The sequence below is a fragment of the Sarcophilus harrisii genome, chromosome X (genome assembly GCF_902635505.1).
Source record: "Sarcophilus harrisii chromosome X, mSarHar1.11, whole genome shotgun sequence".
Taxonomy (NCBI): Eukaryota; Metazoa; Chordata; class Mammalia; order Dasyuromorphia; family Dasyuridae; genus Sarcophilus; species Sarcophilus harrisii.
In genome coordinates, this window is record NC_045432.1 from 72,399,670 (window position 1) to 72,418,428 (window position 18,759).

The 18,759-nt window shown below is 40.9% G+C and overlaps 1 protein-coding gene across 1 annotated transcript in view; it reads right to left on the reverse strand.

The window, feature by feature from the left end:
• NOX1 (NADPH oxidase 1) overlaps nucleotides 1-3,152 on the reverse strand; it is a 35,693-nt gene extending 32,541 nt beyond the window's left edge. Inside the window, 1 exon segment of the mRNA XM_031945072.1 lies at nucleotides 3,066-3,152. Within this exon segment, the coding sequence (XP_031800932.1) occupies nucleotides 3,066-3,152 (87 nt within the window).
• Between the last annotated feature and the right edge of the window lie 15,607 nt (nucleotides 3,153-18,759).

Sequence of the window (18,759 nt, forward strand, 5' to 3'; positions counted from 1 at the left end):
GGGAAAAAAAAAGAAACAATCAGCAGGATGATTTCAGAGAGGCCTGGAGAGACTTACAGGAACTGATGCTGAGTGAAATGAGCAGAACCAAGAGAACATTGTACATGGCAATGGCAAGATTATAGGATGATCAATTCTGATGGGCGTGTTTCTCATCAAGAATGAGGTGATTCAAAGCAGTTCCAAGGGTCTTGTGATGAAGAAAGCCATCTGCATCCAGAGAGAAGATATGGGAACTGAATGTGGAACACAACATAATATTTTAATTTTTTTCTTGTTGTTTGCTTGCATTGTTTTCTTTTTCATTTTCTTTCCCTTCTGATCTAATTTTTCTGGAGCAGCATGATATTTGTGGAAATATGTACAGAGGAATTGCACATGTTCAACATATATTGCATCACTTGCCAAATGGGGGAGGGGGTGGGAAAAGGGAGGGAAAAAATTAGAATACAGGGTTTTGTAGGGGTGAATGTTGAAAATTATCCATGTATATATTTTGAAAATTAAAAAGCTTTAATAAAAAAAAAAGGAGCCAGTTCTGCCATAACACCTTCAAGGGAAAAGAACATCACCTGCCCCCCAAGAGAAGTATAACAGTGCAGATCAAAAAGTTTGCTTCAGCTTAGGCTCTGGGCTTGTCATTATCATTGGCCTAGTTTCACCTTGGGTTGGCATATTAAAAAATGGTTTACATTAATTTTTCTTAGGGTGACGAGGCTGGGTGGGACCATATTTATATCCTAGAGCTACAAGTGGAAGAGAACTCAGAAGTCACTAATTCAACCTTCTCATTTTACAGAAGAAAAAATGGAAATGATTTGTGCAAAGTCACGTAGACATCAGAGGATCTGCCCTGCCATGGCCTGGCTCACCTTCACAAGAGACTGCTCAAAGGTTGGAATGCTAACAGTTTTATTTTACTAAGAGGAGACACACTTATCAAATTGAGTGAGTAATACTGGCAATTCATGCCTCCTAGAAAGCCAAATCAATGATCACATTGGACATTCTTTTTTTTTTTTTTTTTTAGATTCAGTTAGTCAGTAAACATTTATTAAGCAACTACTATGTGCCAGACAGTTTACTAAAGCATGAAGCATACCAAAAAAGATATTGTTCAAAAGACTGGATTTCAGCTTCAAATAGAAATCCATTGAAACATCTTTTCATATCCATAGCAGAATAATTTGACTGAAAACTCAATTTCTAAGTTAAGGTTAAATAACCAAGTAATTGATCTGAGAGTCAAAAATGCATTAATGATTCAGGTAATAAAAATGTTGATTAGATGAGTTATTGTACTTAAAAATCAACAGAATAATCAGATTATCCTAACCGTAATAGCAGTTAGACAGATTCATAGATAGTTTCACAAATAAACACATTTTTAAAAATAGATTGCTGTGATAGAAAAGAAAAGCATCTTGAAGCAAGTTGCAGAATTCTGTGGTCACATTGGACATTCTAGTGAGAAGAGAACCAGAACAGAAACATCTGGCTAGTTTTAAGAGAAGCATGGCTGAGGAGAACCCAAACTGGATTCTTGAGGCTTGAGACCTGAGCTCAAAAATCTATCTTTTCCACTCCCAAGTCTACAATTTTAGCTTTCCTGTCATTGATAGCTTATCATCAAGATCTTTTTTTTGCAATTTGGTTGGTTTCCTCTTTAAGAAACCAGGCTCCATGCCATTGGCTGTGTATATTTAATCAGCGTAGTGTTGTTGCATGATCTATAGTCCTTTCCAGTACAATGACATTTGTCTGGGTTATCTCACTTGGCCTTATTGATTTCGCCTTTTGTCCAATCTGAAATCATGATTGCAATTCCGGCTTTTCTGGAATTGCCTAAGGCAGAGTACATTTTCTTTCACCACTCCAATCTCCCCCATTTTCACTCTGTAGGTCTTTCTGTTTTAGCGTGCTTTCTCACATGTAGCAGAAGTTTAGATTGTGTTTTCTCATCTATTCTCGGGAGACAAGAGAGTAAAAAACATTGTGGCCTTGGGAGTCAGAGAAGTTAATTTTAAGATTCCTCTTTGCTATTGATGACCAAATTCCTCTTCTGTGAAATGAAGGGGATGGCCTAGATCAGAGATGTTTGGTCAAATACTGGGCAGCCCCGATATGGCCCACAAACACTCCTGTGTGGGTTCAAAACAGGCAAGGCAAAATTGAATAAAATTATTAAAAATACCATAAAATATAATAAAATGATAAAACCTGCAAGGATCCTTATGTATGAATTATTGGCCCAATTTCTTTTTGAGTTTGACATCACTGGCCTAGATGAGCCTTATGGTCCCTGCTGGGCCAATCCTGAAATACGCATTGTCAGAAACCACAGAAACCATCTAGGTCAATCCATGCATGAATGAGAATCCTCTTATCTACAACACCCCACAATTAGTGATCATTGAACCTTTGCCCTAAAACTGCCCTTTCCAGATAATTAAGAGGAACACAATAAGAAAGTACCCAGAGCCCACAACTTAAGTAAAAGAATTTATTAACCCTCCCAAATCTTAGAATGATTTTTTTTAGATTAGACAGATTAGATAGAACATCCACTCAAAGCTGGAAGAACCATTAAAAATGTATTTTAACTATCTTACATTGTAGAGGTGGAAACGGGCCCAGAGAGGGGAAATGATTTCTCCAAAATACCATTCAAACAATCTTTTGAGAAATAGGTCCAAATGGAAGAACATTTGTGATGTATAGATGTAAGGATCTATATATGGATATGAAGTCCGTATAAGATGTAAAGGATCTAAATATTCTACCAAAACAAGCTCTCTTTGTTCAGTAGAATAATTGCCTTAGATTCTTGATTTTCCAATTCTCTTTCATTTCATTGGTGAGTTTAATCCATTCACATTTTATGTTAATTATGCACTTTGTGGTTTCCCTTCAATTAATTGCACCACAAGAGTTTTGTTGTTTGGGTTTCGGCAAGTCATTCAACCTTTCTGGGAATTAATTTTCCCATTTGTACATGGGAGAGGGGTGGGTTAGCCTAGATCTCCAAAGCCTTCTTTCAATTTCATATATTTTGATTTTGTCACTAAGCTGCTGCGACGGCTATAGCCACTGCGACGGCTATCGCCGTCCCCACAGCGATCGCCATTGCCACAGTTATTGTTTCTGCGCATACTCGGCACACCATTCGAAATACGGTAAGCCCTTTGAAATCTTAAAGGGGTAGGCAAATGTCTGTTAATATGACTGTCCTTTTTATGCGCAGATTGCATCAGCAGCGAAAGCTGACGACTCAAAACTCCCTGGAACCCCAAAATCAAAGGCTGCCTGAGGCCACAAGCACTCCTTCTTATTATCCCTGACTTTGAGGTATTCCTCTTCTCCCCGCTACCCTCTGTGTGGCATATTACTCTAGCAACCGCTTGGTGACGTTGGTACACAACATAAAACTCCCCGCCTCATCTTTGGTGGGTTGGGTTACCCAGAACTCAGAGGGGCTGAGAGAGCTGGTGGAGGTAGTTGCTTTCATCCGTCCTCCCGCAAGGTCCCAGGCCCAGTATTTCTGACCTAGGCCCAGATTCACTCAGATTCTGCCACCATGGATCTGCCCCCTAATGAAGGGTCTGCTCAGTTTGGGGCAAGCCCTCACTTTTTGGACTGGCAAGACAATCACAATTGCACCATTGAAGTAGCCTGGGACGAGGTCGAGTGTAAGTTTGCTATCACTTATCACGAGGGCCCTGAGCGCGAAAACGGCAACACCAGCAGTGAGGATGCCTCCTCTACCCTCCCGATGAACATTGTCCAAACCGCGGAGGCCACCGACGAAGCCATGGCTGGGGATATGGCGGGAGCCATAGCGGGAGACGATATCACAAACAACCAGAATGGCCAAGGAGATCCTGCTATGGCATTCCCAGAAGATCAGCTCTCGTCACCCACTCACGGCACCGAGCTTCAGGGAGACGAGCTTAAGGAAGACGAGCTTGAGGAAGACGAGCTCGAGGGAGACGAGCTCGAGGAAGACGAGCTTCAGGGAGACGAGCTCGAGGAAGATGAGCTCGAGGGAGACGAGCTCGAGGAAGATGAGCTCGAGGGAGACGAGCTCGAGGAAGATGAGCTCGAGGGAGACGAGCTCGAAGAAGATGAGCTCGAGGGAGACGAGCTTGAGGAAGACGAGCTTCAGGGAGCCTCTGACTTCCAAACGGTCTCCACCAGAGCCCAGGAGATGCTGATGTGGTACCAGTCCTTGCCGGCCAATAAGATTGCCGAGGTGAGCTCCGGCTTCAGCGATCACGAGGCCGCCGCCGCCGCCGCCGCCGCCATTATTGCTGCCGCCACTGCTCCTGCAGGGGACGTCTCCATGTTGCAAGGTAATGGGGATGGAGAGGAAAATGAGCTCCTGAGCCAGAGTGAGGAGCCTTCCGCCAGCCTGTTCTTCAAGCTGCCTTGGTCTGGGGAGGAGGAGGAGAATTCCCTAGAATACCAACAAGATGAGCTGGAGCTAGACCTTGAAATCCAGGTCGACACTGAGGATCTGGAAGCCATCCCCAGGCTGACGGAGCTGGTTCTAACCCCAGAGATGTCGGAGGCTGCTGCTGCTGCTGCGGCCCAACGAAGGCGAAGCTGGACAGGCCTCTTCTCTTTCCAAGATCTTCAAGCCATCCACCTGCAGTTGAGTGCCTTGTTCCCGGAGCTAGAGCCCTGTCTGCCCTCTTTCCCCGATGATATGTGCATGGCCACGTTCATGGCCAACCCAGAAAGATTTCCAAGTTATCTAGATTCGCTTTGCAGCCACCTTCAAGCCTACTTTGATTTCGCCCTAATGGTGTGCGGCCCGGCGTTTCTTTTCCGCATGTTGTTCGGAGAGGAGGCGGAAGCCGAAAGCCGGGTACCTCAGATGAGCCCTCAATTCTCGCAGAGCCTGTTGCACCTGCCACTGGAAAACGTACAGCAAGACCCGGTTTTCACCTATCGGATGATGCTTTGCCCGGACTCCTGCTGTGATGTCGACCAGAATTCCGAGCAAGATCCTGATAGCGGAGGCAATGGCGGAGGCCGTGGAGGCAATGGCGGAGGCCCCGGAGCCGGAGGTCCCAGCGGAGGCTGTGAAGGAGCAGGTTTTTGAATTCTTTAACTGTTTTTTGGGTTTCTTTGAGCCCTTCAAATTCTGAGTAACTGCAGAATTCGTTCTCAAGGCCTCACAGTTTAACAGTTTAAACCCAGATTTTTTCTTTTTACTGGGTTCCATTTTTTCCTTCCATTTAAAAAATTCTACCAAGTTTTTTCCCCCTAAACTCATTGAAATAAAATTAACCTGGTTCACTGCAAAAATCTAATATTCTTAAGCGCCTCCTATTTCACAAGTACTAGACATCCACAACAAAAAGTACAGGCCTTATACTCAAGGGAGTTACTTTTCACTGAAGGGAAAAAGGGGGGGAAGAGAGGGGGCACAACAGAAACACACAGGAAAGGCAATGGGAGAGGGGAACAACACATGCCGAGTAAAGGTAATGGGTGGAGAAGACATACACACCCATATAGACTTATAGGAAGGTGGGATAGATTTCCATTCTTGCACTAAAGATTCTAAAAAGCAGAGGTAAAAGGGCAGACATTCTAGATCTGGGAACAGCCAGTATTAAATGGCTCTAGAGGAAAGATGCAGGATGGTGGTTCTGTTCGACTGAACCGTTGGAAGGCTTCAGAGGGTTAAGGGCAGAGAAAATGCCTTCAGATTAAGCATTTAAAAATATACTTCATTTAATATTTTTCCCTGAGTTACATGTAAAACAATATTGTTTATTTTTAACACTTAAATTTTCTCCCTTCTGCCTTCCAACCCCCCTATTGAGAAGGCACATGTTGAAGTTATATAAAACAATTCCATAAAAATCATGTTGTGAAAGAAAAAGTATATTTCTCCTCCCCCCCAAAAAAACGCTCAAGAAAAATAAAGTTAAAAGATAAGGTATGCTTTAATCAGTATTCAGACACAATCAGTTCTTTCTCTGAGTATGGAGAACATTAAAAATATACTTCACCAAGTGTTATATTTTTATGCTAAATGATGGGGAAAATGACAAAATAATAATTATTCAGGGCTTATACAAACCCTTTCTCTTCCAAGGTATCAGTGAGCCATAGTGTCTACAAATAAGAATAGTAACTGATGTTTTAATAGTGCCTCAAAGTTGCCAAAGGGCTTTCCAGCCCATCTCCCTAGCACCCCACAACTGAGGCCCCTGCCTCCAAATCCAGCACCCAATTCCACAAGGATGAGGTGGCACCAAATGAGCAAGCAGCAATACTCAATCTTGTCCGTGGCTTAGGCCACAGCAAAGCAGCCCCTCTCGTTATTTTCTTTTGGAAGTATCATATGTTTGCGTCCCCGGTCCAGCCTTTGGCGGGCCTGCGACCGTCCACTAAAGGTGGGCCCAATTTTATGCAAAGGCCGTTGGCATGAGCCTTCCATTCCTAAAGGCTCAGCATCCAATGATTAAAGGGATAAGGAATGCAAAAGCAGCCAGCCAGAGCAGTCACAACCATTATATATAGGCAAGCACTCATGGGGGCTTTTTGTGGCAGAATCTTTGCGCTCTGCAAATGGTATTGCTGCTGCTAACGGTCTGTAAGGCCCCATGTCCTCTGCCCAAATCTGCCCTGACCCAATGCTTCCTCTCCCCTGAGGAACTTTTCCATTTTCCAGTTTAGTAATCTGAGGCTCTGTTTCAGCCATGGCCACATAGTTTGGACCCATCTGAGCTGGCCACTGAAACTGGACCCTGTGCATCTAAACCTTTCTGAGAAAACAGAACTCGGGTTCCTTTTGTTTAAAGAAGACTGTTCAATCCTCAAGGGAAAGAGTCAAACACTATCAGGCCAGGAAGGAAACCCCCAAATCCCAAGCCTTTCTCTGAGCTGAGATGAAAGGGAAAGCCTCTGGTTCATTGTGTAAACATGAGAGATTCTTAGAGAAATATGAGAATCAACATTCATGCCCCAACTTCTGCGGGCAGCTCGAGAGAAGCTGCTTTCGGATTTCTAGCAAGGAAATTGGTACTTACAGATATTATCCTGGCCATCTCCTGGCCCCAAACCCCTGACAAAGAGCAGGGCCGCCGGTGCTAATAACACAGTTCAATTTTGCTTTCATCATAATAACTCAGTTGTACAGCACTTTAGTCACTAGAATAACACATTCATGGAGCATTTTTACTAATAGTGACTCACATTTACATAGCTCTTTAGGGTTTACAAGCATCTGCCATAAAGTATTTCCTTTGATTCTAGCTTCTGAGGGAAGTCTTACAGAAATCAAAAATTATTATCTCCTTTTTTTCAGAGGAGGAAACTGAGGTATTATGACTCCCCTGTAAGTGTCAGACAGGGCATTGGGAACCAAAATTTACAGGTCAGCCTGGGCTGCCTCCCTTCAGCTTTAAGGCTTACAAAACCCTTTCTGAATGTTATCACTTTTTTTTTCTCCCCAGCCAGCTCTAAGGCAGGCACCTCCCTGACTCCCCCAGCTAAACCTTGCAGGCTGGGGCTCAGCTTAGCCCTTTGTACAAGGCTTCCCATCTTTCTCTGAGTTTCTCATATTTGTAATTTTCCTTAACTGGGTGGTCTACTCTGGAAGGGAACTCCTCTTCCCCTAAGTGGACACACTAGCTGTGTATTTGAGGGCAGGTGGAGGGTGACACAGCAGAAATCTTTCAATAGAGGTAGTTGGTCTGCGGTAGTTAAGGAGGTTAGAAAACCTCTCCTGAATCTGTTCTCCTCAGGGGTCTGACCTTTTGCTATCCCGTCAGAATCCCAGCTAGAGTGGGAAATGTTGGAGACCACTTGAGTGGAATGATAGATAGCATTTTATATTTTATTTGGAAAAAATGATCTGCAATAAAACAGACATGATTGATTTGCTGGCTGCTTTTTATTGAGTGGCTATTTTTCCTCTTTTTTTTTCCCTGTTCTCTGTATCAAGGGAAGGCTCACTGGACTAGGCAAGGGAAAAGGCGTATATATTTATCAGAGATTGCTGTAGCATTTTTGTTTAAAATACTTTTTAAATAACTTTTAAAAATGAATTCGCTCTATGACAATGGAAAATTACAGTATCATAACTTACAAATAGGAGAGACTCAGAGAAAGATGGGAAACCTTGTACAAAATTATATAGAAGGAAGTAAGCAGAACCAGGAGGAGGATATGCAAATAACTATGGTATAAAAGAAAAGAATGATAAAATGAAGGTTAATGTTGTGTAATTGCTCTTGGCCCCAGAAAAGAAATAAAGAAATGTATTATCTTTCTTTTTTTCCTTGGAGACAAGGAAAGCTTTGGATACACAGATGATAGATGTGGTCACCATGGCAATCAGATTCACTTAGCTATTTTTCTTTTTATAAGAAAAGGCTCCCTGGCTGGCTGGCCAAGGAGCAACTGTTGGGGGCAGGGAGTGGGATAATATGCAGAAATGATTATGATATAAAAAACAAAAGACATCAATAAGGCTGAAAAAAAACCATCTGCAGGCTGGGTGAGAGAATATCAGACTAGAAATCAAGGCAACCTGAATTTTCCCTGCCTCAGACACTAGCTGGGTGATTATAGGCAAGTCACAACCTCTCTGTGCCTCAGTTTTTACATCTATAAAATGATAAATCTATATATAAAAAAAGAGGCAATAGCACCTAACTCACAGGATTCTTATGTGCTTTGTAAAGTGCTACATAAAGCGATTTGAAAACTAGAGTTCAACATAGGTGCTAGCTATTGCTGTTATTATTACTAGCCCACTTCAAGGAAAGGAAAAGGAAGCTCACAATAGCTATATGAAAAAAGGCTCCAAATCACTAATAATTACATAAATGAAAATCAAAATAACACTAAGGTTCTACCTCATACAAATCAGATTAACAAAGCAGACCCTCCCCAAAAAGGAAAATGACAAATGTTGGAGGGGATCCAGGAAGATGGGCACATTAACGCATTATTGGTCGAGTTGTGAATTGGTCTTGTCATTCTGGAAAACATTTTGGAACTATTTACCCAAAGATCCCCAAACTGTACATTCTTAGGGCCCTTGATAATATTATTAGACCTATACCCTAAGGAGATCACAAGATGAAGAAAAGGTCCCATATCTATATGCCCTATGTATATAAATATACTTGTAGCAGCTTTTTCTGAAGTGTTAAAAAAAAGAAAAGGGGTTGCCTATCTAACCAGGAAAGCCTGAGTGAATTATGGAATATAAATGAAATAATAGAATACCCTTGTACTGTAAGAAATGATGAAAAGAATGATTTCAGATAGTACTGGGCCTTGGGGAGTCAACTAAAAATTAATTGAAACAATAACTTCAATAAATTTGTAGGCTACGAAATAAAGCTAGCTAAACAATCAGTATTGCTTTTGTTTTCTGAAAAATTTTTTATTGTATTTAAAAATGTTTAATAATAGCTTTTAATTTTTCCAAATGCGTGCAAAGATAATTTTCAACATTCACCTTTGCAAAACCTTATGTTACAAATTTGTCTCCCTTTCCCCGCTCCCCTAGACTGCAAGCAATCCAATAGAAGTTAACCATGTGCGGTTCTTTTAAACATATTTCCATATTTGTCATGCTGGGCAAGAAAAATCAGATCAAAGGGGAAAAATGAAAACACAAGAAAGAAAAAAACAATAAGCAAGCAAATAACAACAAAAAGGTGAAAATACTCTGCTTCAATCCACATTCAGTGTCCATAGTTCTCTCTCTGAATGTGGATGGCTCTTTCCATCCCAAATCTTTTGAAATTGCTTTGAATCACCTCATTGTTGAAAAGAGCCAAGTCCATCACAGTTGAGCATCACATAACTTTGTTGTTGCTGTGTACAATGTTCTTCTCTTAGTTCTACTCATTTCACGTAGTATCAGTTCCTATAAGTCTTTCCAGGCATTTCTGAAATTAGCTTACTTGCCATTTCTTTTTCTTTTCTTTTTTTTTTTTTTTTTTTTGCTGAGGCAATTGGGATTAAGTTATTTGTCCAGAGTCACACGTCTAGGAAGTGTTAAGTGTCTGAGACCAGATTTAAATTCAGGTCCTCCTGACTTCAGGACTGGTGCTCTATTACTTGCCATTTCTTACAGAACAATAAAATTCCATTACCTTCATATAACTTATTCAGCCACTCCCTAACTGACCATTAGTATTTCTGTATATTATCAACACAACCCAGCAGGAAGACATAAAAAAAGAGAATTTCCATTTAAATAGCTACAGAAGGCATAAAATACTTGGGAGTTTATCTACCATGGAATATATAGGAATTATATGAACACAATCAAAACTACTTTGGGCAGAAATTAGATAATTAAAGAAATATTAGTAACTCATGTGGTAAGCCAAGTCAATGTTGTTTGGAACAGCAAGTCAATATAATGAAAATGATGGTACTACCTGAATTAATTCATTTTTGGAGTGTCATACCAATAAATCTACCAAAGAATTATTTTATAGGACTATTACAATAATAATGAAACTTACCTGAAGGAACAAAATGTCAAGGATCACAAAAGAAACAAAGAGAAAAATGTGGGAAGGAAGGGAGGCTGGCAATTTCAGATTTCCAACTATCTACCACAAAGCTGTAATCTTCAAGATGATTTGATACTAATTAAAAAACAGAGAGGTCAATCAGCACACAAATTAGGCACACAACATACCGAAGCAGATGAACCCATAACAACTGCAGCAGAAACAAAGTAAATTATCAGAAACTATTTTACCCAATTATATGCTAAAGACAGCTGATAATTTAGAAGAAATGGATGACTACTTACAAAATATAAAATGCTCAGATTAATCAACAAAGAAATAGAGAACTTCATATCAGACAAAGAAACTGAACAAGCCATAAATGAACTCTCAAAGGAAATATTCCAGAACCAGACGGATTTACAAGTAAATTTTATCAAACATTCAAAACCCAATTAATTCCAACACCACAGAAACGGTTTGCAGTAAGAGAGGAGAAAAGCGTCCTTCAAATCCCTGTCTATGAAACAAATACGCTCTTGATATCTATACAAGGGAAAGGCGAAGGAGAAAAGGACAATTATAATCCTATATCTCTAATGAATATTGATGCAAAAGTTTTAAATAAAATATTAGCACAGAGGTGACAATCACATGTTAGAGAGATTTTATACTATGCATAGGCTGGATTTACACCAGGAATGCAGGGGTAATTCAACATAAAGAAGCCTATAAACAGAATCAATAATATAAATAATAAAGTCACAGGATTATATTACTAGATGCCAAAAAAAGTTTTAATAAAAATCCTACACACACTGGAAAGCATAGGAATGAACAAATCTTTCTTTGCTATAGTAAATAAACTCTAATACCAAGAGCAAACATATACAACGAAAAATACAGTAAGATCAGGGTCAGAGCAAATATGCTATCACCACTACTGTTTAATATAATGTCAGAAAAGCACGCTGTAGCAATAAGCTATGAAAAAGAAATTGAAAAAATAAGAATGAACAAAGAAAAAATAAAATGATCACCTTTTGGGAAGACAATAATGAAGATTTACTTAGAAACCCTAGAGTCAACCAAAAATTGAAATAATTAATCACTTTAGCAAAATTACAGGATAAATAAATATGATATAAATAAAATAAAACCACAGAAATCTTTAGTGTTTCTGTAAATTTCCAACAAAACCCAGCAGGAAGAAATGCAAAGAGAAATTCCATTCAAAATAATTAAGTGAAGGCATAAAATGCTTGGGAGGCTACCTAACAAAATGTACCTATGCAGTGTATGGCTCCAACTATGAAACACTTTTTGCAGTATAAAGACAGACCTAAAAAGTTGGAGAAATATCATTTGCTTAGGGGTAGATCAAACCAATGTGATAACAATGATGCTACCTAAATTAATGTAGTCACAAAATTTGTACCCTAGCAAACTAGTGAAGGATCACTTTATAGGACTAGAAAAAATAATAACAAAATCAATCTGGAGGGGGAAAAGGGCGACTCTCAAAGGGAAATGAGGGAAAAAAAGGAGAAGAAAGGAAGCCCGGCAATTTCATATGTCCAGCTACACTACACAGAACATCTTAGGTATACCACATACAGAAACAATGAATATTAAGTACTACAGTGTTCAATAAATCAAAAGGCCCCAGTAAAAGGAAAAGGACTCGCTTTTTGACAAAAACTGGAAAAACTGCTGGCAGTTTGGCAGAAATTAAACTTAGCCCAATATCCTACACCATCAACCAAGATAAACTCTAAATGGATATATAACTTAGCCATACAAGTTGACATCATAAGCAAATCAGAGGGACTAGCAAACAATAACCTTTCCAATCTATGAATAACAAGTGACAGAGAGGATCACAAAACACAAAATAGACCATTTTGATTATGTAAAATCTAATTTTTCAATGAACAAAATATATTTTCTCTTCCCCCCAGCTCCCTATCTTCCTCCTTTGGAAAAAGAAAAATGAAACCTCTGTAAGCAATCTGGATATTCATGCAAAACAAAATCCCCATCAAAATCTAATACAATTAAAATTAGAAGGGAAACTGGGAGGAAATTTTGCTATGAGGTTCTCTGATTATGGTGTCATTTCCAAGATATATAAGGAATGATTTTAAACCTATATAAAGATGAGCCATTTTTCAATTGATAAATGGTCAAAGGAAATAAGTGGGTAGTTTTCAAAGGAAGAAAACCAAGTTTTCTTTTTTTTTTTTTTTTGAGGAGATGATGAACTTTTATTTTGTATTATTGTCCTTGCCATTTATGGAGGAATGTGCAGAATATGTGTGTTTGTGTGTGTGTGTTTAAATTACTAACAAGAATTTCAGTACAACCACTTTTAATTAGGTCAAGTGCACTGGGCTAAGCAATGGCATCACAAAAACTGAAGCAAAATAACTTTCTTTCAAGGAGCTTACATTCAACTGATATAGAGAATAAGTAAGCAGATTATAAATGACAAGTAATTTAGAATATAAGTGAACAAAAGGTAATTTGAGGAAGAAAAGACCACAAAGACTCAGGACTGACCAGTGAAGGCTTCATTTAAATATGGCATGTGAGTGGAGCCGAACTAAACCTCAAAGAGCTCATTGGAGATAGAATTACGGATGGAAATGATTTCAGATATATAGGTCAAGTATACAAAGACATAGAAAGGGTACATAGAATAGTACAAATTAAAGGGAAAACCAAGTTTTCAATAGCTATATGAAAAAAAAATGCTCTGTCAATAATCATTAGAGAAATCTTATTAAAAGTAACTGGCTTTCCACATCATAACCATCAGATTAACAAAACTGACAAAAAAAGAAAAGGGGAAATGTTGGAAGGGGCTGTAGGAAAATAGGTATGTAGATATACATACCACTGTTAGTGGAGTTATTATTTGGTCCAGTTGCTCTGGAAAGCACTTTGGAAGTATGCCCCCCCAAAGACACTAAACCGCAAACCATTTGAATCCCACTAGTGGGCTTATACCTAACAGAGAGCCAAGAAAGAAAAGTTCCCATATGTATAAAAAATTCTAAATGCTATTTTTGTAGTGGCAAATAACCGGAAACTAACAAGGTGTTTTCTCATCAATTGGGGAACAGACACGCAAATTATGGTCCATGAATGTAATGGAATGCTCTAGTGCTCTAAGAAATGATGAAATGAAAAGTCCAGAAGCTTTGTATGAAATGACATAGAACAAAATGAGCAAGACCCGGAAAACAATTTATGCTATAACGACATCATAAAGAAAAACCACTTTCAGAGACTTAAGAAGTCTGATCAATAAAAGGATGAGTCAGAATCCAGAGGGCTGATGATGCACCCTGCCACCCACTTCCTGAAAGAGAGATCAGGGTGCAGAATGAGGCACACTTTTTTTTTTTTTTAACATAGTCAATGTGGGATTTTGTTTTGCATGAATATCCAGATTGATTACAGAGGTTTCATTTTTCTTTTTCCAAAGGCGGAAGGTAGGAAGCTGGGGGGAAGAGAAAATATATTTTGTTCTTTGAAAAAATGAAATGTTTTTAAAAGACAGGAAGAAGAAAAAATATACTTTTGTTCACTGAAAAGAATGAAATGATTTTAAGAGGTGGGAGGGTGGGAAAATATACTTTTGTTCATTGAAAAATAAAATGATTTTAAGAAGTGGGAAGAAGAGAAATATACTTTTGTTCATTAAAAAATGAAATTTTCTAAGAAATGGGAAGAAGAGAAATATGCTTTTGCTCATTAAAAAATGAAATTTTCTATGAGAGAGGGAAGAGAAAATATATTTTTCTTCATTGAAAAAAATGAAATGATTTTAAGAAATGGGAGGAAGAGAAATATACTTTTCTTCATTGAAAAAAATGAAATGATTTTAAGAAATGGGAGGAAGAGAAATATACTTTTCTTCATTGAATTTTTTTAAAAAAATTTAAGAAGAAAAGGGATGGATTTGTAGGGAGATCAATATTTTCCTAAGAAATGTGATGATCTTCCCCTCTCCACTCCCACCTCATAACTGGGTTTCCAGGCAAAGAACAGGCCCCAAAGTTCTCTGGGCAGAGAAAACTGGACCAGTCCACAGCATTCGTGGTTCATGCATGCTGGTACAAAGCAAAGTCTATGAGCCAGTGCAGCCTCTGGCAGGCTTAAGTGGGCTGCAATCTATAATGGTGAGAGGCACATTAACATCCTTGAAATTCATGAGAGTACTGGGTCCCCAGAATAACTCCCAGTCCCTTCAAGACTACTCACTCATCTTGTGCTAGCCTATGGAGTGTCTGGAGCCTGTGGGAGCCCAATCAGGGGCCTCCACAAGATCTCTCTTACCTGTCTGCTCACATCAGGGCCAGGCAGATTTCTTTTCTCTCCCATACAGGAAGCAGCAAGTATTTCCTCTCCTGCTTGACTGGTGAGGAGCAGGCTGCAATCGTTTCAGGCTTGAGGGAGGGGAAGTGAGAATAGGGGTCTCAGGGAAATCATTCCAGGCAGGGATGGAGATCAGATCTGGGTAAGTCTGCCTTTTGGCCCAGCTTCTACAGACTACCTTTTCCAGAGCCGTCCTCTTCCTCCTTGTGGTGTCCCATCCAGCTCAGCAGGCAGCCTCCATAGGCCCAGCTCAGTCCTCTCCTGGGATTACAGATTGTCAAGAGTTGGTCCAGTCTGGGTGTGTGTGAAGAGATGCTCTGAGGACTCAGTAGCAAGCAGCAGCAGGAGACTGTCTCTGACCCAGGACCAGGCCTCTTGGTCATGTGGCACAACCTGCAGGATCCCGTTTGTCCAAAAGCGTGCTCATCTTCCCTCCATCCTCTGTCCTCTCCACTCAAAGTGGAGCCAGTGCAAGTCTCAAGGCAAAACTGACTATTGAAAAGAGCATGTGATTGCGAGTTGAGAGACCTAAGTAGGTGGTGAACTGGATAGGTAACGTTGATCCTTAGTTGATTTGGGGGATCCTCACTGGCTCATCTGTAAAATGGGCATCACTTATGTGCACATCCAAGTGGGCAACTGATCTGTGTACTGTTTTATCACTCAGACTGGCCACGGGAGGGTGCTAGTGCCAAAGAAGGAAAGAAAAAGTTAGAAGAGGAGAGCTTTCTCTGGGGCAATCACTTCAGCTTGGAGGGAGTTGGGGGCCTCCAGGAGGACCGGTTTCCAAGTTAGAAACAACTAACAGGAAACAAATGCTTTGGGAAGTATAAACACTTAGTTGAACATCTGGTCTCTGCCTCAGTGCGGGGCAAATCTGGGCCTTGTCACCTAGCACAGGTGCAAGGGAGATCATGTGACCAGCGTAGGCAGCTGAGGGTGTTGCCTCTCTCAGCCAGGAAGGAGTCAGAGCTACCCAGCTAGGCCTGGGCCTGGCACTCCACACGGGGCTTTATAATCCAGTTCCTATTGGAAGAGACCCTCAGTGGCCATCCGCTTTAACCCATGGCTTCAGGAGATGGATCTCACATTCCCCGTCTCCTCTCTCTCCTACAAGCTACTCATACCTATTTCCTTCATCTAAGGACTTAGGCTCTTCCTCAGTCTGGTCCTGCCCCACCCCCAGCTGTTCCCCAGATCTTCAGTGTCTTCCATAAATCCTGGAGTCTAGTACAATACCCATGTGGTCTGGCAGCTAGACCAGAAGCTGTTGCTCAAGATCATATTAGCTTGGGGCAGGGAGTGGGGCTGTCACATGACACTCTGGAGTCCTATTTAGCATTCAGCACCCTGGTCTTTTGTAAACTGCTCTGTAACCCTCTCTCGTCAGAGCCCTCCGCCCCCCTCCTTACATCCTATATGTCTGAAGTTGAATTTGGGAACCCATATGGAAGAGTTTTTCCCCCTATATCCCTGCTAAACTATCTTATTCGAGCCAGCCCAGTGTTGCCCACCTCTCTACCGTGGCAACACTTAAGATGCAGAACGAGACATGCGTTTTTGGAAATGAGCAACATGGGGATTTCTTTTGTTGCGCTACGTATGGATGTTTGGTATGGGGGGTTTACTCTCTTTTTTATCGTTTAATGAGGAAAAGGGAAATCTGGTAATTGCTTGCTAAATTCATTATTTGATTAATCATTTAAAAAAGACTTAGTCTAATGGGCTAGCCTCTCGGATCCTGTCATTCAGTGGGTTTCTGACCAAGCAGCCTTGTGTCACATGTAAATTGGATGAGCAAAAAAATCTGCGCTTCTCTCTTTAAAAAATGTAAAATGATACAGCGTCAAACCCAGATCTCTGGAACACACTAGTGGAAAACTCCAGCCAAGGTGACGTTGAACCATTAACGAGTACTCTTTGAATCCAGTCAGCATTCGGGATGCTGACGAACCCTGAGCCCATAGCACAGGACTGATGGCAAAACCGGGACGTTTGCTCCCAGGTGAAGATAAGGTTTGGAAGAATATGATAACTGTCTTTGATTTCTGAAAATTTGTACCCTGAACAACAAATTAAATATGTATTTTCCCATGCATTGCAGAACAGGAGAGGGGAATATTTGAAATTGCAAAGCTCTCATAAAGAGCTGAGTTAAAATATATCTAATAAATTCAGGCTTTAGCTTTCAAAACTGTTCCCATCTGGGATTAAAAAATGCTTCTAATAAATAGGCATAGTCAAGCAAAACAAATGCCCCCCAGAAGCCACCGAGCCTCATTCTGCATCTTGAATTGAGTAGCTCTCCCTCAGGAAGCAATCACGGCCGGTCACTAAATTGGCCATAGCTGTCTTTAAAAATTTAAAGAGCTGCCCAATAGAAAAAGGGATTCGATTTGTCCTACTTGGCCCTAGAGAGCAGAAGGTGCAGCACAAATCAAAGAGAGGCAGAATGTCAGGAAATGCTACTTAACCACTTAGAACTGTACCGAGACCCTAAGAGAAGCCTTTAAGCAGAGGCTGAGTGTTGCTGGGGGATGCACTAGATGCCCCTCAACTCCCTTCAGATCACTATTCAAGGATGCTCCCAAAGTACTTGGGCATTTCCTTTTTACCTTCAATCATATAATACTTTGCTTGATCATTTCCAAGTTTCCCTGCTCTACAGCCATATTGTGAACCCCTTGAGAGCAAAATCTATGATTTCCTTTCCCTATTCAAGAAACATTTGAGTTGAAGGCATTGGGGGATAGTCTGATGGTTATGGAGAGAATGCTGGACTCACAATCAGGAAGACCTGCCTAAGATTCCTGCCTCAGACATTTAATAGCTGTATAATCTCGGGCAAGTCGTTTAAAGTTCTCTGAGCCTCAGTTTCCCCATCAGTGAAATGGGGATGATATAATGAAGTATCTACCCTCACAGGATTTCTGGGAGACTCAAACTTGGTAAGTAAAGGAAGCCTTTTACGAGCTTTAAAGAGCATATTTATGAAGCACCTACTCTGTTGCCAGACTGTGACAGATATTACTTCTTTTGATCCTCACAACTATTATTATCCCCACCTCAAAAACTGAGGAAATTGAGTGTAAGTGCCTTGAACAGGGTCACATGATGGGGCAAAAGAGAAGTCTGGATCAAGGACTCTGGGAATGTTTGGAGAGAGTGATCTCTTGAATCCAGCTTGGGAGTGGGCAGGGTAAAGAACATAAAGGTCACACTGATTGGGCAGTCCATGAGCGCAACACATTCTAGGCACAGGGTAAGGGTTCATTCCAACCATCTCCTGTGGGATATGGCCTACAGAATATAGCACAATTGGGCTGGATCAAAGAAGGCATGATAGGGTATTGTGGGAAACAAGGGAAGTTGGAGGTCCAACTGGTTTTTGTGTTTGTGGAACCTGATTTGTTGAGCTGATACTTTTTAATTCCGTCCTCCATGCCCACGCTCCCCGCCCTCTCCCACCCCAGTACTCAATGAATAACGTTGAATGAATGACAGGGAGCCTGTTATTTTATTATAAGCTGTCCCCCTGGTGCATTAACTTGGACAGCCTTAGCACAGCTGAATTTACAGGGATCAGGAACACACCTCTTAGCAGAACCTCCATTGGCCCAGCATTTCCCCCCAAACGAATGGGGTCCTTCCTTCCCTCCTCGGTTCCAGGGCCCGTTGCCGGCCCACGCCCTTGTATCACACCATTCCTCTTCTTGGCCCCTTACCTCGTTCAGAAAGAAGCTTCCCTGGTCTAGCATGTGACTTAGAGGAGCTTACTTCAGGTGCTGTTGGAAGATGGGAAGGTAAAGGGAGATGGGTCGAGCATTCTCCAAAACCTCCTTCCTGCCCCACAAAACCCTGTAGCTAA